Source organism: Panicum virgatum, chromosome 9K (genome assembly GCF_016808335.1).
Source record: "Panicum virgatum strain AP13 chromosome 9K, P.virgatum_v5, whole genome shotgun sequence".
In the NCBI taxonomy this organism is placed as follows: Eukaryota; Viridiplantae; Streptophyta; class Magnoliopsida; order Poales; family Poaceae; genus Panicum; species Panicum virgatum.
In genome coordinates, this window is record NC_053144.1 from 52,521,388 (window position 1) to 52,549,364 (window position 27,977).

At 49.1% G+C, this 27,977-nt stretch overlaps 2 protein-coding genes across 2 annotated transcripts; both read right to left on the bottom strand.

Moving 5' to 3' along the window:
- Window positions 1-5,363: 5,363 nt before the first annotated feature.
- Window positions 5,364-10,773, bottom strand: LOC120652182 (proteasome subunit alpha type-2-like). The gene is made up of 11 exons (XM_039929929.1): window positions 10,613-10,773; window positions 10,464-10,540; window positions 9,240-9,304; window positions 9,091-9,137; window positions 8,504-8,579; window positions 7,881-7,948; window positions 7,162-7,231; window positions 6,841-6,926; window positions 6,355-6,417; window positions 6,209-6,274; window positions 5,364-5,849 (listed from the first exon to the last, which is right to left on the bottom strand). The coding sequence occupies exons 1-11, from the start codon at window positions 10,651-10,653 to the stop codon at window positions 5,801-5,803; spliced, it is 708 nt and encodes a 235-aa protein (XP_039785863.1). The 5' UTR covers window positions 10,654-10,773; the 3' UTR covers window positions 5,364-5,800.
- Window positions 10,774-12,022: 1,249 nt separating this feature from the next.
- LOC120652181 (RNA helicase aquarius-like) lies at window positions 12,023-27,826 on the bottom strand. Its single transcript, XM_039929928.1, has 14 exons — window positions 27,152-27,826; window positions 26,969-27,061; window positions 19,998-20,060; window positions 19,509-19,595; window positions 19,279-19,431; window positions 19,042-19,199; window positions 18,167-18,401; window positions 17,956-18,066; window positions 15,769-16,827; window positions 15,410-15,673; window positions 14,807-14,992; window positions 13,156-14,307; window positions 12,708-13,058; window positions 12,023-12,544 (listed from the first exon to the last, which is right to left on the bottom strand). The coding sequence occupies exons 1-14, from the start codon at window positions 27,563-27,565 to the stop codon at window positions 12,164-12,166; spliced, it is 4,707 nt and encodes a 1,568-aa protein (XP_039785862.1). The 5' UTR covers window positions 27,566-27,826; the 3' UTR covers window positions 12,023-12,163.
- Between the last annotated feature and the right edge of the window lie 151 nt (window positions 27,827-27,977).

A 27,977-nucleotide genomic window follows, 5' to 3' on the forward strand; every position in this document is an offset into this window, starting at 1 on the left:
TGTTGATGGATAATTTTTTGAAGACTTGAAAGTCTTGCTTGAGTTTTTCCTTGAGCTGCATCCAACTTTGAATTGAGAGGGGTTGAATGTAGGAGTACCAATTTGCGACTGGACCTTCGCATGCCATGACAAAGGATTTTGCCATGATGGGATCATCTCCGCCGGCTGAGGCGATTGTAGCTTCGTAAGTCATTATGAATTGTGCGGGGTCGACTGATCCATCATATTTTGGGAGTTGTACTGGCTTGTAGCCGTATGGCCAAGATGTTCGCTGCAAGGCAATTGACAGCGGTGATGTTGAGTCGAATGGAGGGCTTGGTTGGAAATGTTGATCTTGATATATTTGAGTTGTCTGGCGAAGGTGTTGACCTTCGTGATGTTTGAAATGTTCAGCAACTGCGTGGGTGTTTGGGGGTTCTTGCAGTTGCCCAACTTCTTCCTGCATTTTTTGGATTTCTGCTTGCATTTCTGCAACTCTGCGTTTTGCTTCAGCTAGCCTCTGAGCTTGCTCGGCTGCTCTCTTTTTGGTCGCCAGTTGACTGGCCAAGTGAGCTTTCTTCATTTCTAGTGCGCGAAGCTGAAGGTTGAGCTCATGGTGCGCGTTTTGTTCGAGCTGGTCATCTTCAAGCTGGGAGAGGTTGTTTAGTGTTTTCAGTTTCGGTTGTTGTTGTTGCTGCTGCTGCTGCTGCTTTTTTGCCTGCTGCCGCGGCCTTTTTTGTCTCAATAGCACGTTCTGCTTGGACACGCTTTTCTTTCTCAGCCAGCTGGGCGGGGGTTGGTTCGATTGGAGGAGATTGTCCGATGGGGACTTCATGAAGGTTTGAACCTTCGGCGTTAGGAACGCCCTGGTTGGTGGTTTTTTTTCTTTGTGGAGCCATCGTAAGGTGATTTTCGAGCTAAGAACACGGGTAGGCGCGTCTGTTGGGATCTTCGGGCCGATCACCAGACAGAGAAAATACTCTTTAAACGAATGTTAAAACACTAGAACATGAATTGCACAATAGAAATTGCACTATAGCCCGTTCGAAATGTTCCAACCCGTACAACGTTGGGTGGGATGGGGTATTTATACCCCCAACCTTATTACATCTTTCCAGAAATGCCCCTCCGGTCCCCACGAAGGTCAAGAGGTTACAACATGGGTATTTGGTAATTTCCCTAGGTTGGACAGTCCGACTTGGATACTCCCACCCGGATCACGTGTTTTTTTGCCCCTCGGGAACCTTCGGTAGCGGTCCTTGACAAGCTTCGTGTGGCGCCGCCTTCATCGTTCGCCACTCTTGAGTCGCCCGCCACACCCGAAGGTTCTTGTCATAACCTTCGAGAGTGTGGCTTCGAACGGTCCTCGGAACCTCCGGGTTCCGTGATGTTCGACGACCCTTAGCGACGACCTTCGACAAGCTTCGAGGGACTTCACCTTCATCATCTTTCGCCCCCGCGCTGCCCGAAGCATCCCGGCGATCTAGGGCACCATCTTCTGGCGCCGAACCTCGACGAACTCTTCGATGCTTCATCATCTTCGAAGAACCTTCGGGTTGATGCTTCGTCATCTTCACTGAAGCTTCGGCATACCCTTGGGGGACCTTCAGGAACCTTCGGTACTCCTTCGTGTCACGCCACCTTCGGGAGGAGGCAATCCCCAACACACATGATACTGTAATTCTGAAAACTTTAAACGAAGGGTATACTTTGTATTTATTAGTAACATACAGGATTAATAAGCATCAACTTTCAAATAATCGCGCAGTTATTAATAATAAGTTTGGTTTCTAGCTAGCCTCTCTTTTTCGGGAGAAGATTCAAATTAAACATCATGTGGTCGCCGTGGTCGAGCCATCTACGCATCCACTGACCAAGACAAGAGCTTCAAAACTTTCACCCGGACACAAGCTAAGGTAGCCCATGATGACAGTAACTGGCGCGGAGCACCTTGGTTGTGGAATGGATGGAACGAAGCTACCCAGGACCAGGGGCGAAGCCAGCCGAGAATGCCGCCGGGGTCTGTTTCATTGAACGCCGGGATCTGCTTCATTGTAGAACAGTACGATACAGTGATTTAACACAGATTTTGCAAAAAAAATCGCCGGGGTCCACGGACCCCGGCACTTCCATGCAGCTTCGCCCCTGCCCAGGACAACCTAACTGAACAGCTGCTGTCCGGCCGATTACTCAATTAGCTCAGAGAAATTACAATCTGTTGGTGCCTCATTATTCACTTCATTTGCCGCAAGAGGGTACGGTCTTTCTAAGACCATGTTGCAAAAGATTTCACTTGCACCACCGATCAGAGTATCCTTTCTTTAACAGATGGTACACCAGCTGGTTGGTTGATCTGTTTCCCGACCTTGACGACATGGGGCAGCAGGCACGTCAGGGACACTATTATTAGTGCCTTCCTTTGTAGTGACACATATGCTTATTTTTTTCGTTTAAAAAAAAGAAATATATGTTTATTTTTTTAAGCTAGCAAAAATGGATGTCAACTTTTGAACAAATCTGTCACTAGGTCCAAGTTCACGATGAACATTCTTTTGTGTCTTCATCTCTCCTCAGATTTCCATGCCTTCTGTCGGCGACCACGATTAGGGGCACCCTAATCGGGGTACTAAAATCACTCTAAAAACACAAACACATATTAGGCAACTGAGCCCACGAAGGCCTACAGCCTCTTTTCAATCTGGAAGAAAGGAAAGGACTCAAAGAAGCCCAGCACGCGGCCCATCCGCACCCCCCTCGGACCCGCGGGTGATCTCCGTCTCGCTCGAGGGCTCCCATCGAGACCCTCGACCGCGCCCCCGCGTCTCCGCCTCGCTCGAGGGTAGCGAGCCTACCCTCGGGGAGGCGAATCGTCTCCGCCTCGCTCGAGGGTAGCGAACCTACCCTCGAGCGGGGCGAATCGTCTCCGTCTCGCTCGAGGCCACCCTTGACGAAAAGGACAAACGGCCCTTCCGCTCACCCGCCCATTGTACGGAGGCATTAAATGCCAACCACTCCTCCACAGCGCCCAGGTCAGACGGCGTCAGGCCGCCATTCCCCACAGTGGCTGTGACCGCAGTCCCGTCCGCCAACTCCGGTCACTGCTCCGCCATCCCGGATGCTGTGGCAACACTGTAGGAACCTGCGACGCGGTATGAGACGTGCTCGGCACAGCTCCCGTTACTATTCTGCCAACTCCTGCTGTCCGGACTCCACCTCACCACACCAACGGCCCCGGACCCGTCCCCTGCTCGGGAAGGGATCCGGCGTCGCCACGTATCCCCCAAGGAGGGATGCTCAACACTAGCAGCCGGAGGCCCGGACCTCCCCCCTCGAGGGGTCCGGGACCTCCACGTGACTCCCGGACCCCTTAGCGCACGCGCTAGCACTCCACCCAGGGGGGGCCGGGACCGCTACGTGCCCCGCTACCGCTGGCGCACATATATATGCAAGACCCTGGCCTGCAGGGCCCACGGAACGCCGCCACGCCACACCTGGAAGACGGTACACCCTACAGCGACGACCACGCCGCCTGCTGGGGCTGTCAGGACGCCGGCGCGATCTCCGCAAGGCCGAGGACGATGCCTAGGACGACTACCACGCCCGACGCCATGCCCCACAGTGTATTTCCCATAGTGCTCGACCACTGCACCCTCGCGATTCGGGGAAAAGACGATGACTTCCACGATCCCCCGCATGTACACCGTCCCTCCTTGTGTCTATAAAAGGAGGAGGCGAGCTTCCTTTAAGGGGGTCGCGGTCGGACCCATTCGATAGAGCGCAACACTCAGCACCACTGAGCCTCCGATATTGGCACACGCCTCAATCAACTCCACCTCTAGCAGAGACCTGGGAGCTTCTCTCCCTCCCTCTCTTGCCTCGCTTGTACCCCCTACTACAGGCATGCCCGGTGCAAGATAATACAGTGCTCTCGCACACCCCCTTGCTGGACGTACGGCCCCGCGGCCGGAACCAGAATAAACCCGTGTGTTACTGTGTTGCCTCTTGCATCAACATCTGAGATGAGGAAACACGCAGCAACATTACTAGTTGGGTCCCGACCGCCGGGTCAGGACACCGACACCTTCTTTCCTGTGTCCCATATTCATATGGTCAATTATGCAGTCGTCATGTGTTTTGCACTTACATTGCTATCGGAATCCCTAATTTGTCATTTCCAATCCAGGCGCCGCACAATGTTCTTTTGGTCTTGAGGATCCTGCAAGTCCTCTACTTTTCTTGTTACGTTCCAAAGAACCCGCCTAAGAGGAAGAACTAGATCCTCCATGACGTTGATATTGTTAGATAAGTCTCACATGTCCCTTCTTTCAAAAAAAAAGTCTCACATATGTGCATCTATGTATATATCTATATTACTAGACATGGTTAGGTATAGCTTCCCCGGAGTGATCTCGACTGTCGATGGGATCACATGGTGGTTTTATTGGCCTCGTGCAGCTGCCTAGGAAGAACCAGGTTAAAGTGTCCAGCCCCTATATATGTAAGACTGCCCTTTGGACTTCATGGTAGTGAAATAAAATATTTATTTGGACCAACAATTGGTATCAAAACTAGGGTTTCAATTGATCCTCCCTCTCCCTGTGCTTTTCTCTTCCTCTGCCTCCACACCCTCCGCCTCCCTTGCTTCCACCCCGGCGGTGCCTTCTAACCTGCGCCACTCCCGCCTCCGGCTCGTGCCCCGCCATGCCACAAGCTTTACTCCAACGTGCACACACACTGCACCGAGGGAGAGGGGAGAGGGGAAGCGCGCCAGGTGTAGGTTTGGGAGAGAGGTGGCTGGTAGATGGGGGAGAGAAAACAAACTCTAGCTCTTGATACCAATTCTTGAATGAAAATAGATCCATTTGGACCAACAGATGGGAGGAGCTACAGTTGTGGTAGAGTGGCTTGGCCGGCGCGTGAGGCGAAGACAGAGACATTATCACAGCGTCGCACGAGGGGCAAGGCAGTAGCACGGTCCAAACGGTGCCAATACAATAATGCACATTGGTTGCGAAGAAGTCCTGAACGTCCTTGATGCCAAAACCACCGGCAAAATACAAGGGCTGCCAGTGTCAGCCAAGCAATTTTTTCCTGGTCAAGATGGTGATTCGCATTACGAAGTGTGTTGAGAGAACCCAACCGGTGGAGTACTAATACCAGGCCATTAGGCAGCCTTGTACGTGCATTTCAGGTGGCTTAGAGAGAGATGGTCAATTGGGCACTTAATCGTGCCCGTACGAGGGAACAGTCTGGCCGAGGCTGACAGGGTGACAACGCGCGTCCACCGGTCTCCTGGCCAGTGGCCACAGATATCCGGCCAACAGAACAGACCCGACTAAACGTTGACACAACTGGGGAGAGTTCAACACGCCTGACCTCAGACCTAACGACCGGAAGCAGATTTTTCATCCTGATTAGGACAGCCCGGTCTGACTTTGATCCCTATTTTATCTTGCGCAACAAAAATCAACTCCCGACCGCAAAGATGCTGGCTGCCCTCTGATCGGGACGGTGAAATGGACGTTGTACAATGGGCCCCGGGGGACACACGAGGACGGGCACCACGGCACATTGTATGCTGGCCAGGCGAGTGGCGGGCAGTGCGACAAGCAGGGTACAGCATGCACGACGCACCTACATCTACCTGGAAGCCTAGCTGCTCCGACCGAGTCTACGACATGCCGCATTGCCGCTGATAATCACTTCAAAAGATTGGAAAAAGAATCCTGAAGATGTCATGAACTTTAGGGGGGCGTCGGCTTGGCTGCTTGGGCTTTTGCTTTTCTCGTTTCTGGAACCCGCGAATTGTCGAGGGACATCTTTACTCCACCTCTTCCAGGAAATCCTTGATCTCCGCAGGGCTCAGAACCCTGTGATTTGCACGGTGAAATTTTTTGTCAGGGAACCATTTGATTGCATCAACCAAGCGTATGTTCTTGGTAAACAGCTTAATTGAGCAAAGACATGGCCACTACACAAGTGAGCCGCACAAAACTGAGAGTAGGCCTAACGTATTCAATTGAGATGCAAAGGAATATGATCATAAATAATACATGAAGGAATGTTTTGCCACCAAATAAACATTTGGTCTATTACTCAGAGAACAGGAACTAAGAAAGCAAAGGGTACAAAAATATAAAAAACAAAGAGTTAGTGGAATATAGAAGTTAGACCTTCAACATGAGCAAAGGGTGAATGGGAAGTCAGTGAGTGTTTTCAGATGTCATACCTGAACTCACGGTCAGGTCGAATTATCCCGATCTCAATATTGTTGGACGAGATCTGCCCTTCGTATCTGCAAGCCCAGAGTTCTGTCAGCGATGATGTTCACAAAGTAACTAGTCATAAAGGCATAACAATATAGAAATCAGATACCCTTCTTTCAGAGTCAAAATTGTAGTATGGATGGCATCATCAAGCTCCATATCTTCTGTGTACCTTCAATGAAACGATAAAACAAAGGTCATATGAGAGTACTCGCACAACTAAGAAAAGAGATCAAACTGTATAATATATAGTTGTCACTTAAGAACATATAATAATAACAATATGCGGCAATTCAGGATCTGTTCCTGCATTCGTGGATCTGTCAGTGAGATAACAGTGGCAAATCTTCAAGTGACAACATATTGATGTCTAGTAATAAATTATCCGTAAAGTTCATACAAAACTTATTTATGATCAAATTGAAATAATTTTTAAACTAATAACAGTATCTACTACAGTATTATAGTTCAGCATATATTATTTCAAGTAAATGTGAAAGCAAGCCGTCTACCAGCTTGTCAGGATTTAAAGTTTCCAAAGAAAGTCTCCCTACAATAACATTCGGCTACCAAGCGTAGTCGACCTTCTAGATACCTCTTCTCAAGAAATGTCTTTGCATTGGACACATTTTTCCCCATTGCTGATGCTTTCCAGGAGAAGTATGATCCTGATGGGTCTACCTAAAAAAAAAATTATCAATTATGTCAACAATCCAGAATACCAGAATTTTATTAACAAGTAATGGATGAAATGTTAAGTAAATGGTCATTGCAAATGGTTCAACTCAAAGTTTCTTACAACTCTTTTAAGTCAATCTCATTGTCATTTAAAAATGACATAAAATGTAATATCATTTGTTGAGGAATGTACAATGACCAGAGGCAAAATGAATCTATATTGTATCTCTGTCCATACCTGATACAACTGGGGTCCATTGTCATCATACCCAGCTATCAACAAAGATACACCAAATGGCCTTACACCGCTGCAACAAACAGGGTCATAATAAAAATGTCCAAGAATAAAAACTACAGACAACATAGAAACCAACTTTTGGTAAGACCAAGGATCCAAAAGAAACAGATCACTAAAATTTATACTGGAACAACCTGCAACTGGTCTGTTAGCGGTATTTTTTCAGTCTATTCTAGTTAACAATTTCCATTATGTTTTCTGTACACAGATTTTCCTCACAATATTGTATTTGTTTGATCTTCCATAGTTACGAGCACTAAGTGTCTAAGTCAATGCTGGTATGTTTTAACCAGTCCTTTTTTTTATAAGAACCGGTCCAGATGGTATTCTGGTAAATGGCAACCAGCCAGTTACCACCGCTGTTTGTTCCCTGGGTAAGAGTATTGTATAAACTTTCCTGAAGTAAAACTGTTGCATCTGGTTCGGATGTTAATTTCAGTGAACTAAACTTTCTTTAAGATTGTAGGGCTTTTTAAAAAGAAAATATGCCACTTAACGGAGTGATTTTATAGTTTACATCGAACTCGTTTTGTTGTTAGCGTACCATTTTAATTCTCCATGTTGAACAGTGTTGCAGAGTTAGTTTATGTTATGCATCCACAATATCCAGAAATCTCAACAAAGGAATGAAAATGAACACATGTATCAACTTAACATACCCTGACTGTGTGAACTCCTGCATAACAGCAGCGGTTTCTCTGACAAGCTGTGTAACAGGTATAGACTCCTGCAATGGTTGTTAAAATAACAATCAGAAAGTCCAAATTGTTATTTTCACTTCAAAAAAACAGGATATACAATCACAAACGTGGGTAGCAATATTGTGTACCAAAAATCATTTGCAAAATGAAAAGGTAATTACATAACACATTCAGAGTTAGAATGTTGTTTCACATCAATGGAGCAGCGACAGGACAACACAGTTACTTGTGGTCTTCTGCATGACATTGATCCATGTATATGAATTGTGTCAACCTTAGTGTTGTTTGATGGGTATATTGCTCATATTAATGGGCCTCACCAACTAGAAAAAACAACAACAATGATTTTTAAACTTTTGGAAACTTGATATGCCATCTCAGTTGTCTTGACCTCCTACAGATTCAAAGATATTTACTTGTACGATATTAAACAGACATGAGGTACAACACTTAAGTATAGTAATAGGTCGTTTTAACAGAATCACCAAGTAAATATATTGCATATACTTTCATAAGGATATTTTTGCGTCAAGATATTTAAATAAAAAGATAATGTACACCAAATGAACTATCACAAATACCTTGTACAATCGGTAATACTGCTGTGCTTGCTTCCGGCTTTTCCTCACAAGAACGCGAAAATCTGGACCCATCCCACTGAAAATAATAATACAAGGTAAGAGCATGGAAAAGCAGAAAAAACGGTGCGAGCTTGTGACCATGGGTTGTTAAGTAGTCAGTAATGTACTTAACATTTGATTGAACTGTTACACCTTATATTGATGGTGGCAAGCTGAAAGAAGAGGCAACTTGAAGAGAAATAAAATATGGCTTAGCATGGTTTAACTTGAAGAGAAATGAAGTATGAAAACTTGAAGAAAATAATGCCCCATATGTACACAGGACAGGTCCTTTTCCTTTTCCTTTTCTTACTAATGAGATGGTTCTTACACCATCTCATTAGTAAGAAAAGTGCAAAGCGGATGTGACATTTAAGAAGCTAATACTAAAACCCTAGATCAGCCATGTCAACATATAATGGTATGTGATCTCGTACATTGTTAAGTTTAGAAATATGAGGCAAACATATAGGTAGCAAGGCTTTCAGCATCCATAAATGATGTGAACAGTAAAGCAACCAAAAGCTACAAATAGCATAGGAAAGTACCTGTAAACAACTCCAATATTTGGAGTCAACGCTTGAATCTTTTGCACCTACAAGTTTGCGTTTGGTATTTTATTAGTGCTCGTGCCAGAAGAACAAATGATGCTATTTGACTGAGAGGACGTCATAGATAACGATGATGTTACACATACAGATGTTTCATCCACTAAATTAGACGGCAGTTTCTTCTCAGTGGCAATAACAACTCCATTAGCAGCTGTAACATGGCATGTATCAGAATAAACAATCAAAAGAAAATGTAGCAAAATGTTTATGGCCTGCCAGAATTATGAAAGCGCACATACTATACAATTAATTCATAGTAATGTAACAGCCAAATATGTCAGTAACAATTATGTTGGTAATACATGAAAAATAGTTGTTTCATTAGCAGTTGAGTTTGGACACATCGATAATGAGTGAAAGATCCATATATTAAACTTACACCCAGAACAAAGCTGCTGAGTAGCAGCAATTAAAAGTGACCATCAGTATGATTAATATGAAGTAAAGCAAAAAAATGAAGAAAGGAACCCCCAAAAAAAATCCAAAATGTGGGATTCGAACAAACCCCCACCAAGAGACCATGCCACCAGTATCACTAGGGCAGGTATTCTGTTGTGCACAGATTATGATTACCACAAAAGAAATGCAGGCTTATGTGCAAAATCTATTTCCATGCTGGACACATTTCAAAGGTCCCTAGTGACATAAGGTAAAGAATGATCAAGCTTAATATGTATTAACTTCAGTGCATTTCATGGGCAATTAATGGACTCCTAAACCTCCAGAAGTGTGAATTCAAATGCAAATTACATCAGGAAACAATCGGAACCACACAGAGCAGATCACAAGCCAGGTTGATCATCATGAACCAAAGCAATAAGTCGCAATTACAATTAGTCCGGGCTTAGTTAAGGAGACAGCACTTGTCCCGCGAAATTCCCTGATATTGTGCAGCCAAGCAGTGTCCATGGTGCATCTGGGTTAAGAGAGAACAAAAATCCAGACTACCACATGCAGCCTCCGAGCTCAATAACATCTGTAGGCATCTAGGGAATCGTAAACTCACCGCCACAAATTGGTACCAGTCTACCAGTGCCCATAGCCGTCTCAAGCATCCGAGAGCCCACACACTATATATGAATCAAATGTACGATACCACGATTTCAAGCTCCTTAACGAATAAAACAACTTAATCATGTTAGAGGGAGGCGTGGACACGCGCAATCTACTTAGCATAACCCTAATCCCCCAAATGCCAGGCGCACTCAAAAACCCTGCTGCGACAGACCCTCGCCCGCATGGCCGCATTGACCCTGGCATTGACGGAAGCGCAGTAGAGAAGGATTAGTGCGAGTGGGCACGGATCGCACCTTTGATCCCGAGGGAGGTCTGTCCAGAGCCCACCGCCGTCAGCGCGTGCTCGATCTGCACCAGCTTACCAGACGGGCTGCAAGGCACAAAACTCGTTAGGTCAGCAGCTCACGCCAGAGAGAGAGAGAGAGAGAGAGAGAGTAGGGACCTGAAGGTGGTGAGGGAGAAGGAGTACTGGCTGTCCCCCATGGCCGATTAGCTCGCCGGCCGTCTCCTTCCTTTCCTTTCTTCGGGGAAAAGAATTTGTTTCGAATCGCCGTGGGAGACCAAATAAGAGCAGGAGCCCTTTCCTGGAGAGGAAGAAAGAAAAGAAAGGGAGGAGAAGGATTGTGGTGAGTGGGGCCCACACAAGCTCCAGGACACGAGGGCCGTCGGATGCTTCATCGCGCACCGTCCGGTAGCAGGCTTCTCTAGTGGCCCCTCCTTATGGCGCCCGGCCGGGGGCGTCTATTTCCGGTGCGCGCGGCTAGCCGCCGTTCCGTCGTAGAAGCCGCTCCGCTGCTGCTACTCCACCTTCCACCGCCATTCCCGCCTCCGGCGCCTACGCCATCGGCGCCGCCACCGTCCTCCTCCGCCGCCGCGCCGCCCGTCCACTGCCGCCGCCGTCGGGACGCCGCCGCTCCCGGCCCCCTCCCGTAGGACCGCCTGCCATGGAAGCCCCGACAACCCGAAACCCTAAAATTTCGCTGCCTCGACTCCCACCCGGCCGCCGGCGACCTCGCCGACAGCTGTTCCGCCCACCTACCGCCCCTCCCCGGCCATCCCATCCCCCAGCTCGCCTGCTGCCCCTCTCCCCTAACTTGAGGTAGAAGATGAACAGGAAGCCTTCTACGATGAGTTAGGAAATTGTGCTCGCGATGAATAGACTTTGCCCGCACGGCCTCCCTTGATTGCTGGTCTCTTTTGCAAATGGGAAGATATCGGAATGCTCAGTATGCAAGTGAATGGATACTGCTAATATGTCTGGGTGAGTTTTTCAACAAAAGAAAGTTTGCCTGGGTGACTCCAGTAAATAAAATCTCGAAATGTTGCGAGAACAGTCGCGCATTCGCATAGATTCAAGCAAAAAAAAAAAATTGACAGACTGTAATTAAAAAAAATTAACAACCTTCCTCGGTCACATTTGGCTTAATTTATATGCCTTCACATGACAGCGGTATCTGCAAAAAAAATCTAACGCTAGTCGTGCCAAAATTACAACAATCAACGCCTTGTTCGGCTGGCGGATTCAGCCGGATTCAGCCAGCCACAACAGTATTTTTCTCTCACGCAAAATCAGCCCAGCCACCAGCCAACCAGCCAGCCAACAGTATTTTCCTCTCACGCGAAATCAGCCAGCCAGCCAGCCAGCCAGCCGAACAAGACACAAGTATACAAATCAACTGTGTGCTCGAACAGTTTGTTAAGGACAGAGCACTTAACGAGGAAACTTCTTTGTGCACGCTAAGGCTAGCTCTGATATTCCAGTGATTCAGACAAACTGCCGAAAACCTCCTACACATGTTATAGACATGAAGGCACAGTTGCTTGAACATTTCCCTTAATGAACCGCAGGAACATGCTGACCATTAGTAAACAACCTTCATCATCATTAACCACGGGAACATAGATGTCACCTTGTCAAATCTTGGTGCTGCCCAAGTCTCCAGGGTGCATGTTATCAGCCTTCGTCAATTTCTAAACTGGCCGCCACCATACCTCACTCTTCATCCATCTTGTCCTTCGGCTCTGAATTTCCTTCCTCAATCTTGTCCTTCGACATGGCATCTCCTTCCTCCATCTTGTCATTTTCATCAGCATGTTTATCGTCCTTATCCTTCGCAGCCAGGTCACCATCACCATTCCCATCACACATCTTGTTTCCTTCCTGCATTGTTTCATCCTTCGCTTCAACAGCATCTTCCTCCATCTTGTTACCGACCGTGGTGTCATTTGCACCACCATTTTCTTCCACTGCCATGTGCTCATTTGGCTGATTCAGAACACTGCCATTTTCTGGAGGGATTACAGCAGCAATATTATCTGGCACTGCTGGAGGTAGCTCATTTGCCGGAGGAGCATAATACTGCATGTATTGCATCTGTGGCACCAAGAAATGGTAGTTATGGCTCAGATATATATATATATATATATATATATATATATATATATATATATATATATATATATATATATATATATATACAAAAAAAACAACAAATAGATTTAGACTTTGTTTCACATAGATGTGCGGGACAGTGTACCTGACGAAGATGTTCCAGTCTGAACTTCACCAGATTACCAATGTCTTCAATACCAGTAACATAATGGATGTTTCCAGTTTCCCCCAAAGGTCGCTCTGTAAATGGTGTGCACTCCTCAAGATTCAAGGCAAGTCTATCAGGTCTTTGGAGGAGAAGCTGGAATGTTGGTTGCAATTCGTAACACTGTTCAAACAGCGAACGGCGGCAGAACACATACAAGCCCAGACGAGTACGAGACATAGCCACAATAAGTCTTCTAACATCACGGAGATGGCCAACAAAACGGGTCCGGACAAGAGAGAGTAAAATGAAATCATTTTGCTGGCCCTGGAACTTGTCCACAGTGGTAACCTAGGTATCAAAAACCAACAGAAGTACAACAAACTCAATAGCTGATACAATTGAAGCATGTGAACGTAGCTCAAGCGCCATATTCATTACAAATTACCTTGTTAGGTGGCTCAATATTATATGGCTTGCATTTTTTGTTTATAACATCACGAATAAGAAGCTTCTGACCATTGTAGGTCGTTAATATTGAAATCTTATTGGCAGGGTAGCCAATCAGGCGCATGTAGATATATACATTGACAATATACTCAGCCTCCCCTTCATTCTGGTAGAACCAAGGAGAGGGGGCAGACTCGCCTTTGCCTTTATAATCAGGAACATCGACCAACTGATACTCAAAGGAGAACCCAGCATTAGCTTTATGGAAGATTGCTTGCTCACGCACATAAGGCAGATCTCCCAGCTCTCTGTATCTCCAGTTATAAAGCTTAGCGATACTAGGTCTTGCACGACCCTGAGCATTGAGCTCAATGTAAGGAACACCAAGACGAACGAACCTCGTAAACAGACTCTGGTCCATGTGGCTGTACTTCTGAAAAGCCATGTTCTTCACCACAGGGGGTAACTGATGATGATCACCAATTAAAATGCAACGTTTAAGGCGAGCATAGCCATCTTCCTGTCGTTGCAGCAGCATAGGGATAAAAGTTTCTATCTCCAATATCTGTGCACTTTCTTCCATCAGTAAATTGTCAAATTTGAAACCTAATTGAAGAAAGTCCCGCCTCTTTAATGCTGCATGAGTACAAGTCATGGCGACAATCTTCGCCTGTTTTGTCATTAGATAATTTGCTCGTTCCACTGTTGACTTAAGTAGTTCAAATGCTCTGCACTCTTCCAGCTCTTGGAATATCGTAGAGAGATGTTTGAAACAACCCTTGGCTGCATGCATATCTTTCTCGAAAGACTCACCAGTAAAAATAGGCTGAGGAGTATCTGAAAAAAACTCTGAAAATGGGAAGCGGTCTTTGACAAAAGAGGGATTATCTTGATTCTGTGCACAGGCAGCTAAGAATTGTTCCCAACGGGCATAAACATGTAATAGCCAAAAATAAGCAGCAGTTTCACATGTGTAACCCACATCTTCTGGAAGACGAAGAGATCTCGCCAATTTAGAAACTTCACCTAGCAGCTCTAGCCGTCGGACAAGCATAGCATTGACACGACCTTGACGGCTAAAATCAAGATCAGTGGCAAGCTCTTGCTCACCCTGACCAAGGCGAAGAAGGTACCTAGCAGGCACATCCCTCTGGCAGAAAAACACACACATCAGACATCCAGCAGCAAAACAAAATGAAATAGATAGTGATATACAGAACACCTCAAAAACTATACAAAAACCATCTAACAAACCTATACCACCTATCATGGAGTGAATCAGGTGATTCATGACGCCAGTTAATATACAAGGAAAACAAACAGACTAATAGTGTTTTGACATGTTGAACAATAATGCATGGAAATGTGACATTAGGTTCATTTTATACAGAATCCCTCAGGACAAACAGGTACCATTTTTTTTCATTTAGATTCCAATGACAGAACAAATCATAACAACATGGAGTAAAACACATTGCAATTACATGGAATTGCTGGGAGAATGTTCGACTAATTTACAGTCAGGTGCAGCAGCAATAACAAGTCACACATTAAAGTACAGTATATAGCATTGATCCAGGGCCTCTTGAAAAAGTACTAATTTAGGTAAGCAGTAAGAGCACAGATAATATATTTATCAGTAACAGTACCTGCATTATCTTCTCGAACAAGTCATTCAAAGCTTGATTGGAATGGGTTATAATCAGTGTTCTTTGCGAAGGACAGTTATGATATAGAACATTTAATATCTGCACAGCTGTATCTGTTTTCCCCGTACCAGGTGGACCAACAACCATTGTCAATCCAGGTTGAACACCGGATATTATAGCACCAATCTACAAACAAAGATATTGTCAGCATCAGAATTTTTAAGTTGAATAAGATCCTCATTCACCTTGAAACCAAATACACTGATGCAGCACGCATACTGGGCCTAAACATATGCCAAATGTAAGCTTATGATATTTATTAAAGAGAGCAATTATGCCATATACTCAAGTTCAGTCAGAAGACCACTGTATTGATTTATGTACACTTAGATAAAATATTGATTTTGAACCAGAGACAGTATCATATCTTCAAAGTTGGAACATGGAAGAAACATATTTTCGAAGTGCTTGCTAGCATAAAATAGGACAGAGGCACTGTAACACGCACAAGAAATATTCTAAATATGCCTTAGTACTCCCCACGTTTGTTGCCAGACATGAACCAATTGAAATTATGGGGTTATCCCAGAGTCTGAAGAGTACCTGGGTGGGTGTGAACCTAACTGAGTTCTGTTTAGGTTTGTCTTGAGGATATGGCCCAGGATCAGCTGGAACGTAAGTCTCAACAATTAGTTTCTCTTTCTGACACTCACCATCAGCCATATTATTGTTGTTCTTAACAGCCAAACTGGAGTTCACATTGCCAGGTAGGGCACGACTGCTTTCCCTCATTTTCTTGGACAGACTAATCTTAAAAGGAGGGCTTGGATGCAGGTTTTCCGTACCATCAGAGTTGATAAATGTAACCTGAAAAAGATCGAGCATTAGAATCTTGGAGATAAAAAATGAAAGTGAAAATAGATCCACTTCAAAGAAGCAAGATTTTGAGTCAAAATATTTACCTGATAATCCGGAAAACTTTGCTGTATATGGTTAGCATCAAGAAAAGTGTCCTTGAAATCTATAACTTCCAGAAGGTCAGGCATATTTATCCACTGTGCGGCTGAAGGATTTCCATAACCCAAGAATATGTTATGCAGCCATTCTGGAACTACACATGTTTCATTCATTAGATCACGTATAGATTCCAAGATCGCTTTGAAATTATTTTCCTTGGGTTTCCTTCTCATTAGAATATTAAATGTTCCATACACATTTTCCGCACCCTTCTCTACTGTTTCAGTAACATCAATGTGGTACTGTGCAGTATCTAGCGCAATTCGGACAGTACGAATGTCACCCTTGGGTGGTTTCCATTCTTCTCGCTTTATCCTTCCTGTGAAGTCATTCATGAGTGTTCCTTCCTCGTCACGAATTTCAATGACCTCGCATCCACGTACATATTGCAATCCTAGCCTTTCTGGCACAGTTGATTTTGCAGCTTCTTCAGGGCTAAGAGGCTCAAAAGAAGGGCGGATTGACAGCAAAAATAGAACATCATGCTCCTTCAGAGCATCCCATTCAGATTTTATCTGATGCCTGTAGCTTGATATGCTGAAAGTAACATCAGCAGTTACAGCAGAAGGCTTAACTTCCCCAATGTTTGGCTGCTTCACTTCTGTAATCTTAAATTCCTTGATCGGAACAGCCATTCTGGACCATCCACGGAAGGCTGTCTCTCCCTCATTGTTGATATAAGAATGTAGATGAGGAACAGCTTCCTGAATATCTTCACGAATTTCATAGGTTGATTCAAGACGAAACAGGTTGAAATTTCTTAACAAATAGTCATGAAGCGTCAGGAATTGGAGATTGAGTTTTGGGAGGGCAAGACAGCCTTCTCCCGAGTAATTAATGCTAGGAACAAGGCTTTCATCCCACATGATCTGCTCATTTGGATAAAGAGGAAGTGCATTTACTGCATCTTTTTGGGATTGCCGCTTCTCAAAAAAAGCAACTAGTACTTCAATAAGAAAATCACGCCTTCCACTGCATGGGTCTTTCTCTGAGATTAACTTGAGCTGCTTATAAAGGACTTGTTAGCACCTCAAAATGCATGCAACACATGTAAAATAATTTTTTTGTGCATAGCACTAACAAGCAATGAAACAAGTGGACAAGCTATTTGGTGTTTGGGGTAAACAAATTGGGTGGGTGGGGGTGGGTGGGTGGGTGGGTGGGGGGAGAGGGGTATCTGCTGCCATCGAAATAAATGTTCTGACTTCTATGACTGGTAGCTGTCAGTTCAATAAGGTCGCTTGACTAATGACTACTGATGTCATTTAACAGCACAGCACATAGGAAATAACAAAACCAGAAGTATTTATCCGGTAAATTAACATGTAGGAAATGTATTTGCTGCTTATTTTGAGACGGTGTACACTGCTTTTGAAAACCCATTTCACAAAAATCGTCCCTTACTTCACATATTCATAAGCCTAACGAAGTCAGTGCACGTCAGATCTCAGAGCACAGTGCTGTTTGTAGGGGAATATAATGTGCAGACCCTATATTCAATTATTACCAAATGCAACCAAATGGGAGGGAATTTAATTTGAACCCATATCCTAAATCATGAGGCAAAAGGGACTAAAAGTTCACCTCATCAGATTGCAACTTCATCAACAAGGGGTGAAGAGGTCGAGCTAAGCAACTCACTCTAAGAGACTAAGACACGGTAACAGTTCTAGCATGTTTCTGCAGCCCTCTCTCTGGTCCAAGGGAGAGGAATTGGACTCTGTAATTTGGACCAACCCCCTTTTTCCCCTCTTAATACAAAGATACGCAGCTCTACTGCGTGTTTGAGAAAAAAAGACTAAGACACGGTGTTTCAAGCCTATTAAGTGTCCTGTGCACCAAACCTTAAAAATCATCCAAATGTGTGGAAAATCCAAACGAAATACTATCAGGCCATTTATTAAATGATCGATCCAAACAAACACATTGTATTTTGCACGCTGCTTAACTTTGATCTGGAGACAGAAGCACCATCAAATTTTGAAAAAATAGACCACCAATGACAAGCAAAAAGGCAAAAAGCATATCCACTGACAAGGAAAGATTATTTGCATACAAACAGCAAATGAACCTTATAAAATATGTATTGACAACAAGAACAAATGGGTAAAGTAATATGTGAAAATACTTACCTTGTTACAAACCAGATCTTGCAATTCCATGTCTGACAAGACAAGCAGCTTTTTTGTTAAGTCAGCTCGCTTATGTAGTGAACCAATACTAGACAAGGCAAAATCTCGCAACTGCGATGATTAAAATGAGAAGTTACAATTTGCCTTCTGTGTTACTGCTAGTGTACAAGAAACCAAACCCAAAAAATGGAAGTAAGAATAACTTGCACACCTTAGGCACTTGCTTAAATGCTAGCAGCTGAAAAGCTTGGAAACGAGAATAATGAGCTTGCAGGACATCATCATCACCAAGCTGTGTTCCAGAATGATCATTAATCTCAAAGCCTTCATAAAACTGCAGTAAGTCAACCAACTGTGCAAAAAGGCGTCCCTTTTCATGAGTATAGAGTGCACTTAAGTGGCACTTAGCAACGACAGCAACATCAGCAACTAGGGGCCTCAAAAATCTGCAGATGATAAGCAACACAAGTGGGAAAAGATATAAAATATAAACAAATGCAAGCTAAGGTGTGTCATTACTGCCACTTGCCAGCAATATTTAACTGAACCAAGATATTTCTTTGATTATGAAATATACTTGTGCTTTCTTCAATATTAAAGAAATACAGGTAAAAATGCAATGGAAGAGTTACTATATGTACATGTAGGCATATACAAAGATGAAACGGATCAAAGAATTGACGCTCAGTTATGATTATGACAGTATGAGAGATTCGTACAGCAGAAAGATTAACACCCTTGAATGGAGGGAAATACACAGGTATGTGTGACATGTTGGTGGAAAGAGCCAGGGAACTACAAATCTGTTTCTATGACTATTCAATGTGCAAGGAAATTGAAAACTGCATTGTCACAACGAAGTTACTCTTAATATAATTTGCACCCCGTAACTAAGTCCCTAAAGCGTCTATAATTGCATAGGTGCTTATATCACGGGGGACTCCTGTTTGCACTAACTGGACAACAGGATGTTAAGTTCTCAGGTTCTTACATCTGTGTTAGCGGAACATGCAAATAAATTATAATGGCACAGGTACAACCTATGTTTATAAAGGTGCTGGCAATGCAACAATAGTATCCACATACCGTCTAGTAGGAAGCTGGCTCAACATGTCAATCAGAAATTCCATAAATCTCTCGCAATATAGGACGCAAGAATCATCGACCTGCCCAATGAGTGACTCGTTCAATACAGATTCTTCAGCACCATCTTGACTGGATAATATGACCTTTGAATCGAGAATCTGCACGGAAGTTTTGTGGTAGTTAAGTGAAATCAAATCTAGCAATAACAGAGTAAAAAGAGTAACTTCAAATGTGCACCTCCAAGAATTCTTCGATTAGATTCCTAAGGAACTTATTCTCAAGCATTTCAGAAGGATTGGTAGGTTGGTCTGCCTTTTTTGCTTCTTTTGCCTCCCTTCTTTTGATTTTGGTCCACTTCTTAATCAATTCAGGGTTAAGGCAGAGTTCCATCTGTACATGTTTTAAACAAAGATAAGAAACCAAAAGTAAGCACAGAAAAAACAAGTTACAGAAAGGGAGAAACTTACCTGAAGTCGTCCAAAAGAAAGAGTATTCCACAGCTTTAGGCTTACTAACTGAAGTACAGTTTCCCGGACAAGCTCATCCTCCAAACTCTGAAGCAGAGCATAAAATACATAACCATTGTAAGAATTAAGTTCTCAAAAAGCTGGCACAGGGTGACAATCTGATTAAACAGTACTCCCTCCGTCCCTTTTTAAGGGTCGCTCGGGAAGTGTGCTGCCCTCACAGTCACGCTTCCCGAGCAACTGTTAAAATAGGGAGAGAGGGAGTACACACAAAAGTAAGCCTTCCACACTTAATCTTAAAATTATTACAAGGGCAATCCAAGAAATGGTCATAAATATCAGCGGCACATAGATCAATAAAATAAAGAAGTTACGAATTATAACGATGTTCGGCCCAATATCATTAAGTATGCAGTGGTTGCTGGTTGAACAGGAATTACTAAGCATTTGGAAAATGAAGCATCAGCAAGTGATGCAAATAGTAAGTACCTGAAATGCATTTATCATGAACAGGAGGTAATTTGTTTTCTCTGCCATATTAAGGGTCCTTTCCTGTAAGTTAGCACAAGAAGACAATTTCAGTATGAACATTGCAATATATTTTCATAAATAAATGGTTCACAAGACACGGATTGGTACTGACATAAGCACTTCAGTTTTTGGGTTTGAAACAGAAATACAACGAAATATTCGTCTCAAAAACAGCTCATATGAGCAAGAAAAAAAAAAGTGAAACAAAACACAACCATCAAAACCCAATATCCCCTGCCCCTCAAGGCCTCAACTCTATAGCACAGCCCTGTACGATTATACCATCCTAATTGACTAGATTACCTGACGTTCAAAGTGTTGGAGTATATTGAGCCCATGTGTATAGAGACCCATCTAGAGGCCCATGTATAGGATCTATATATACCCACCCATCTAGGGTTGGAAGAATACACAAAATGATTCCCGTCATTATGGTATCAGTAGTTTAGGTCTTCCATCTCCTCTGTTCCAGCCGCCAGGGGCCTCCCCTGTTGCGCCGCCGCCGCCAGCCAGCATGGCCGGCCGCCGGCCGCCGGCTCCTCCTCCCCTCTCTGACTTCCCCTCCCTCTCTTCCCTTCCTCCCCCCCTCTCTGCGCCGGCGTCATGGCCAGCCCGGCCCGCCGCCTCCCTGGCTCTGCTCGATCCCGAGCAGAGCAGGGCCGCCGCCGCCGGCAGGGGCCCGGGAGCCGCCGGATCCGCCGCCACCTAGGCCGCCGCCGCCGGATCTGCTGCTGCCTCCTCTGCTCCTCCGCCGCAGCATGGGGCTGTCGCCTGGAACCGCGCCGGCGCCGCCTGGGTCCGCCCTGCCGCCGCGCTGGCCGCCCCAGACCCGGCCGCTGCCCTCCCCTCTGCCAGATCCGCCGCCCCAGCCCCGGCCGCCGCCCTCCCCTCCGCCGGATCCGCCGCCCCAGCCCCGGCCGCCGCCTGGAGCCGCGCCGTAGCCGCCTGGGGCCGCCCTGCCGCCGCGCTGGCCGCCCAGGCTGGCCCTGGCGCGGGCGCAGGCGCGGGAGGGGCCCAGGCCGGGGCTGCAGCTGCTGCCCAAGTCGAGCCCGGCCCTGGTGCAGGCGCGGGTCGACCTGCAGCCGCCGCCGCCGCCCAGATCGGAGATGCCGCTGCCGCAGCCGCCGCCCAAGCCGTCCCTGGTGCAGGCGCAGGCGCGGGTGGGCCCGCCAACGTCGCCGCCGCAGCTCACGACGTCTCGGGTGCGGGCGCGGGTGATGCCGCCGCCCACCGCGCCGCGATCGCTGCCGGCAAGCAGCCCGCAGCAGCCGCCGCCGCCGCCGGTCCCTCATGGCCCGAGCTCGGGATGCCTCCCATGGATGCGCCGCTCTCCGCCGCCTTCCGTGGTCAGCAGGCCGACGCCGCTCTCGCTGCGGCACTCCTCGCCGCCAAATCGGAAGCTTCAGCGGCCCAGGAGCGGGTTCGCGTGGCTGCCCTCGCCTGGGAGCGCGAGCGCGCCACGGCCGACGCCCTCGCCCTCCGGGTCGCCGAGGCGGAGCGCTTCCTCCGCGTCTCCTCCGGCCAGCCCGTCGACCCCGAGCACGGCACCTCCTCCTCCCACCAGGCCCCGCACGCTGGATCTGGAGCTCGGTACGACCCGACTGACCCCATGGTCGCCCAGCTCCACCTCCAGGCGGTCGGCGTCCAGAACATCAGGGCTCTGGTCTCCGTACTCCTCGACCCCGCGTCCTCCTCCTACGGCCGCTGGCGGGACCAGGTCCTCCTCACCCTCCGCCGCTACGCCCTCGACGACCACGTCCTCGTCGACTTGCCGATCGAGGCGCGTGACGTGGCGTGGCTGCGCCTCGACAGCGTCGCCCTGTCCTGGATCTTCGGGACCATCTCCCTGGATCTTCAGGACCTCGTCAGGACACACGGCGGCACCGCGCGGCAGGCCTGGGTGGCGCTCGAGGGGCAGTTCCTCGGCAACGCCGAGTACCGCGCTCTCCAGCTCGACGCCACCTTCCGCACCTTCGTGCAGGGGGACCTCTCCGTCGGTGAGTACTGCCGGCGGATGAAGAGCATGGCCGATGCTCTTCACGACCTCGGGGATCCAGTGTCCGATCGGGTCTTGGTGCTCAATGTCCTACGGGGACTGAGCAGCACCTACGACCACCTGAAGGGCTGGATCGCCCGCCAGAGGCCCTTCCCCACCTTCCTGCAGGTCCGGGACGACCTCGCCCTCGAGGAGATCACCAGGGGTCTCGCGCCCGGATCGTCCTCGCCCACCCCCACCGCGCTCGTTGCTACTCCACCGGCCTCCTCCACTGCACCTGCTACCTCCCTCCTTGGTGCTGCTCCCGCCGGGCAGACCGGAGGAGGGGGGCCGTGGACGTCGCCGGCGACGGGGTGGTGGTGGGGGGTGGCACTGGTGGCCCTACTTCTGGGGGCACCGGTACCGGTGGGGGCCGTCGGGGCGCGCCGCCACCGGCTCCGGCTCCCGCTCCTGCCACTGCCGCTGGAGGTACACCCTGGCCATCCTTCAGCAACCCATGGTCAGGGCGCATCTCGATGTGGCCGTTCCAGGGTCCGGGAGAGGGGCACCGTCCACAGCTCCAGCCGGCGGCCATGTTCACTGGCCCTGCTCCACTCTTCGCGCCGTCCTGGACCCCGCCCGCTCAGCCCAGCCAGCAGCCGACCTGGCCTGGGGGGTGGGACCAAGCCGCTCTGGCGCAGTCCTTCAGCACCATGGGACTGACGCCGCCGACCAGCACCGAGTGGATCGCAGACTCGGGCGCCTCGTTCCACACCACCCCCGATGCTGGTATCATCTCTTCTGTCCGACCCCCACACCCCTCTTGTCCTTCTTCTATCATGGTTGGTGATGGGTCTTGCCTTCCTGTCACCGCCGTGGGTTCTGCTGCTCGTCTTCCCACTGTTCTTGTTGCTCCTCAAATGGTTCACAACCTTCTTTCTATTCGCCAGTTTACTGCTGACAACTCCTGTTCTATCGAATTTGACTCCTCTGGTCTTACTGTGAAGGATTCGGCTTCCCGGCGTCCGCTCCTCCGATGTGACAGCCCGGGGCCCCTTTACACTCTTCGGCTTCCTGCTCCCGCTGCCTCGCCTTCGGCTTCTTCGTCTTCTGCTTTTGCCGTGACGCCTTCTTCCACCACCTGGCACCGCCGGCTTGGTCACCCCGGCCGCGACGTTTTGGCTCAGCTCCGCCGTAGTACCGATGTTCCATGTACTAGGGCTCCTGCTGAGCACCTCTGTCATGCGTGCCAGTTAGGTCGTCGTGTTAGACTTCCGTTTTCTTTTTCTTCTTCGCATGCTGCGCATGCTTTTGATCTCATTCACTGTGACCTGTGGACATCTCCTGTACTCAGCATGTCTGGCTATAGATATTATCTGGTCATTGTTGATGATTTTTCTCATTACTCTTGGACTTTCCCTTTGCGCGCCAAGTCTGAGACCTTCCCCACCCTCCACCACTTCTTTGCCTGGGTGTCCACTCAGTTCGGCCTCACCGTTAAGGCCGTCCAGTGTGACAACGGGCGGGAGTTCGATAACTCCACCTCCCGGTCTTTCTTCCTGTCTCGGGGTGTTCAGCTGCGTATGTCTTGTCCGTATACCTCTCCTCAGAACGGCAAGGCTGAGCGGATGATTCGCACGACGAACGACGTCGTGCGCACCCTTCTGATCCAGGCTTCTCTCCCCCCGCGCTTCTGGGCTGAGAGCCTCCACACCGCCACATACCTGCTCAACCGCCTTCCGTCCACTGGTTCTCCTGCTCCCACTCCCCACCACGCTCTTGTCGGTACCCCTCCTCGCTACGACCACCTTCGGGTCTTCGGGTGTGCGTGTTACCCTAACACCTCCGCCACCGCTTCTCACAAGCTGGCGCCCCGCTCGACTCGTTGTGTGTTCCTCGGGTACTCCCCTGACCACAAGGGGTACCGATGCTTTGACCTCACCTCTCGCCGCGTTCTGATCTCCCGACACGTCGTCTTCGACGAGTCGGATTTCCCCTACTCCACCTCCTCCACACCTTCTTCTGATCCCGAGCTGGCGTCTCTGTTTCCGACTGACCCGGTGGTTCAGCCACCGTTACCTGTCTGTCCTTTTCCTGTAGGTTTTCCCGGCGCACTGGCACCACTTCCGGTGATCCCTGCTGCGCCGAGCGCGGCCCCGGTGCCCGCGGTCGAGCCACGCGCGGCACCCGGACCTCCGGTCGTGCCGCACACAGACCCGGTGTCTTCTGCTGCGCCACGCGCGGCCCCGGTGCCTTCCCCTGCACCTGAGCGGTACGCTCAGCCGGTGCAGGTGTACCGGCGTCGTCCGGCGCCGAACCCGGCGCCGCAGCGGTACGCTGAGCCGGTGCAGGTGTACCGGCGTCGTTCCGCGTCGACACCGGCGCCGCCTCCTGCTCCGGAGGCTCCTGCGACGCCGACACCGGAGCCGTCGCCGCCGCCGCCTCCTCCGGCTCCCTCTCGAGCAGAGCCGGAGGTGTACCACCCGCCGGTCATCCATCGGGATCCTCGACATATCCATCACATGGTAACTCGGCGGATGGCGTCCCAGGCCGCGACTCTCTCCGCCACCGAGGGAGAGCCGCGGGTCTCTCCGGTACCCTCCTCTGTCCGCGACGCCTTGGCGGATCCTCACTGGCGTCGCGCGATGGAAGAGGAGTGCGCGGCTCTTCTTGCCAAACAGACGTGGGACCTCGTGCCGCGTCCGTCTGGTGGCAATGTGGTGACTGGCAAGTGGATCTGGACGCATAAGCGTCGGGCTGACGGCACACTGGAGCGCTATAAGGCTCGCTGGGTTCTCCGGGGGTTCACTCAGCGGCCTGGTGTGGACTATGATGAGACCTTCAGCCCGGTCGTGAAGCCCTCTACGGTGCGCACGGTCCTCTCACTTGCGCTCTCGCGCACTTGGCCTGTGCACCAGCTGGACGTGAAGAATGCATTTCTTCACGACACCTTGTCAGAGACCGTTTACTGCTCTCAGCCTGCGGGATTTGTGGACTCGAGTCGTCCGGATATGGTCTGCCGGCTCAACAAGTCTCTCTATGGACTCAAGCAGGCTCCACGGGCTTGGTACTCTCGGTTCGCCACGTTCTTGCTGACACTGGGGTTCACCGAGGCCAAGTCTGACACGTCTCTCTTCATCTACCGCCGTGGGGATGAGACGGCATATCTGCTGCTATATGTCGATGACATTGTGCTCACAGCTTCCAGTCAGCAGTTGCTTCAGAGTGTCATCTCCTCTTTGCAGCAGGAGTTCTCTATGAAGGATCTTGGTCAGCTCCACCACTTCTTGGGCGTCACTGTTGAGCCTCGCCCGTCTGGTCTCCTTCTGCACCAGCGGCAGTACGCCCTCGATATTCTGGAGCGGGCTGGGATGACTGATTGCAAGCCCTGCTCCACTCCAGTCGACACTCAGGCGAAGCTGTCTGCTGATCTGGGTGATCCGGTGGCTGACCCTACAGCCTACCGGAGTCTGGCTGGCGCTTTGCAGTACCTCACCTTCACCAGGCCGGACCTCACCTACGCTGTTCAGCGGGTCTGTCTCCACATGCATGATCCCCGGGAGTCACACCTTACTGCGCTGAAGCGTCTCCTCCGGTACGTCCGTGGCACTGTGGACCTCGGCCTGGTACTTCACCGCTCGTCCTCTGCTGAGCTGGTAGTCTACACCGACGCTGACTGGGCTGGCTGCCCGGACACTCGTCGCTCCACCTCCGGCTACGCCGTCTTCCTGGGCGGCAACCTGGTCTCCTGGTCGTCCAAGCGGCAGCCGGTTGTCTCCCGCTCCAGTGCCGAGGCGGAGTACCGGGCTGTCGCTAACGGCGTGGCGGAGGCGTCCTGGCTGCGACAGCTCTTGGCGGAGCTCCACAGCCCGCTCGCCAAGAGCACGCTCGTCTACTGCAACAATGTCAGCGCCGTGTATCTCTCCACCAACCCCGTCCAGCATCAGCGGACGAAGCACGTGGAGATCGACCTACACTTCGTGCGCGACAGAGTCGCCATCGGCGATGTTCGGGTACTCCATGTCCCGACTACCTCCCAGTTTGCTGACATCTTCACGAAGGGGCTGCCCTCGTCGACCTTCTCGGAGTTTCGATCCAGCCTCAACGTAGCCGGTGGCTAGTTGTGGCTGCGGGGGGGTTTTAGCCCTTTTGTGCTCTACTTGCACTCTCATCTTGTCCAGTCTTGAACACCGCTGCGTCGGTTGTTCAGACTGCGGGGGGGTGTTAGCTTTCTTGTTGTCCAGTCTTGAACACCGCTGCGCCAGTAGTTCAGACTGCGGGGGGGGGGGTTGGAGTATATTGAGCCCATGTGTATAGAGGCCCATCTAGAGGCCCATGTATAGGATCTATATATACCCACCCATCTAGGGTTGGAGGAATACACAAAATGATTCCCGTCATTACAAAGAACCTACTGGAGCATCTGAGATAGAACTGCTCGGTACAAGCTATTCAACTGGAGCACAAAAGTCAAACAACTGAACAGCAAACTGAGGAAAACATCATTGCCACAATTATAATCTATATAAACTACCAAACTTCCTAAACTTTTCTAATACGATCTGAGTTCTCAACTATACCACCAACAATAGTGGCTACTGGCCAGTAACTAAATCTCAGTAGTCACTACCTGTTACATTTTGGCTAAAGTGAGATGCATACATTTGTAGATCCTAACCGTTGCAGTGCACTAATAGTGGTCTCAGTGTAACATGAGCCTACGAATGCTTCTAGAAACAATTGGACATCTAAACCAATCCTGGTGACCCCACATTTTAGGAGTGTTAAACAACACCACCCATATTTATCCAAGCTCCACTGAATAACATAAACTTCAAAGTGGACATATAAATAGCCAGCTCCGAAATCAATTGTATACTAAACAAGATCTCACATGACGATTCGTTTTATTGGGAAAAATCACATGGATAAGTCCAGAAAAATCGGCACAGACCTCTTCCTTGAGCTTGAGAACCTGCCACAGGAACCCCTTGAAAGCATCCTTACGGTCATGGAAGCACGTCCAGGCCGCCACATTCTCCCGAAACTGCGCATAAGGCCCAAATCATGTCAGAAACCCTAGAAATCGCCCGAGCTAGCAGCAAGAGCTCCAATCCAATCCGGAGCAGAGGCTGACCTTCTCGTTAACCATGAGGATGATGGACATGACGTGCTCGAAGGAGGTGTCCGCCAGGTCGAAGTGCGGCCACAGGTAGTTCTCGAGGTACTGGCTGACCTCGAGGATCATGACGCGGTGCAGCGGCACGGTCTTCCGGCCGCGGCCCTCGACCCGGAGCTCCGTGGCGTAGATCTCCCTGACGAGGTCCGCATCGAAGGCCGAGGCAGCGGCGGGCGTGCCCCAGTGTTCGGCGGCGACGCGGGTGAGGCGGTCCCGCTGGATGTCGAGGAGCGTGATGGAGGCGCCGCCGGTGGACGCGGGGACCTTGTCGGGCGCCGCGGTCGTGGCGGGGGCGGCGTCCGCGGGGAGAGGGTACTCCGCCGCGCGGGGGTGCCGGAACTCGAATTTGCCGGTGCCAAAGACCATCGGCATGGCTGAGGCAGCTCCCGGGGCTCACGAGGTTTAGGGTTTGGGCGGGATTCGCGGGGTTTGTAGGGGGTTTATGGTTCGGGTGCGGAGGTTGGGCAGTGGGACGGGGCGCGGGTTAGGGGAGGCGGCGGCGGGGCCGCGGCGGCGAGAGGAGAGGGATTGGAAAGCGGAAGGGGGTTTAGCCGGAAGCCACCATTTTTTCCGGCTCGAGCTGCTCCGCCCAGAGAGAAAATTGTTCCCGCTTCGTTTAGCCTTGCCCACGTGAGATTGTTCTTTTCGAGGATTATCGGTGGTGATAGCTACCTTCCCGTCACCCCTCAAAAAAAAAACTACCTTCCCGTCGGCTGGAGAGTTTTGAAGGTTTTCTTTCCTTTTTTTTCCGTAAGGATTCAATCTTTTCAGAAACTTAACACAA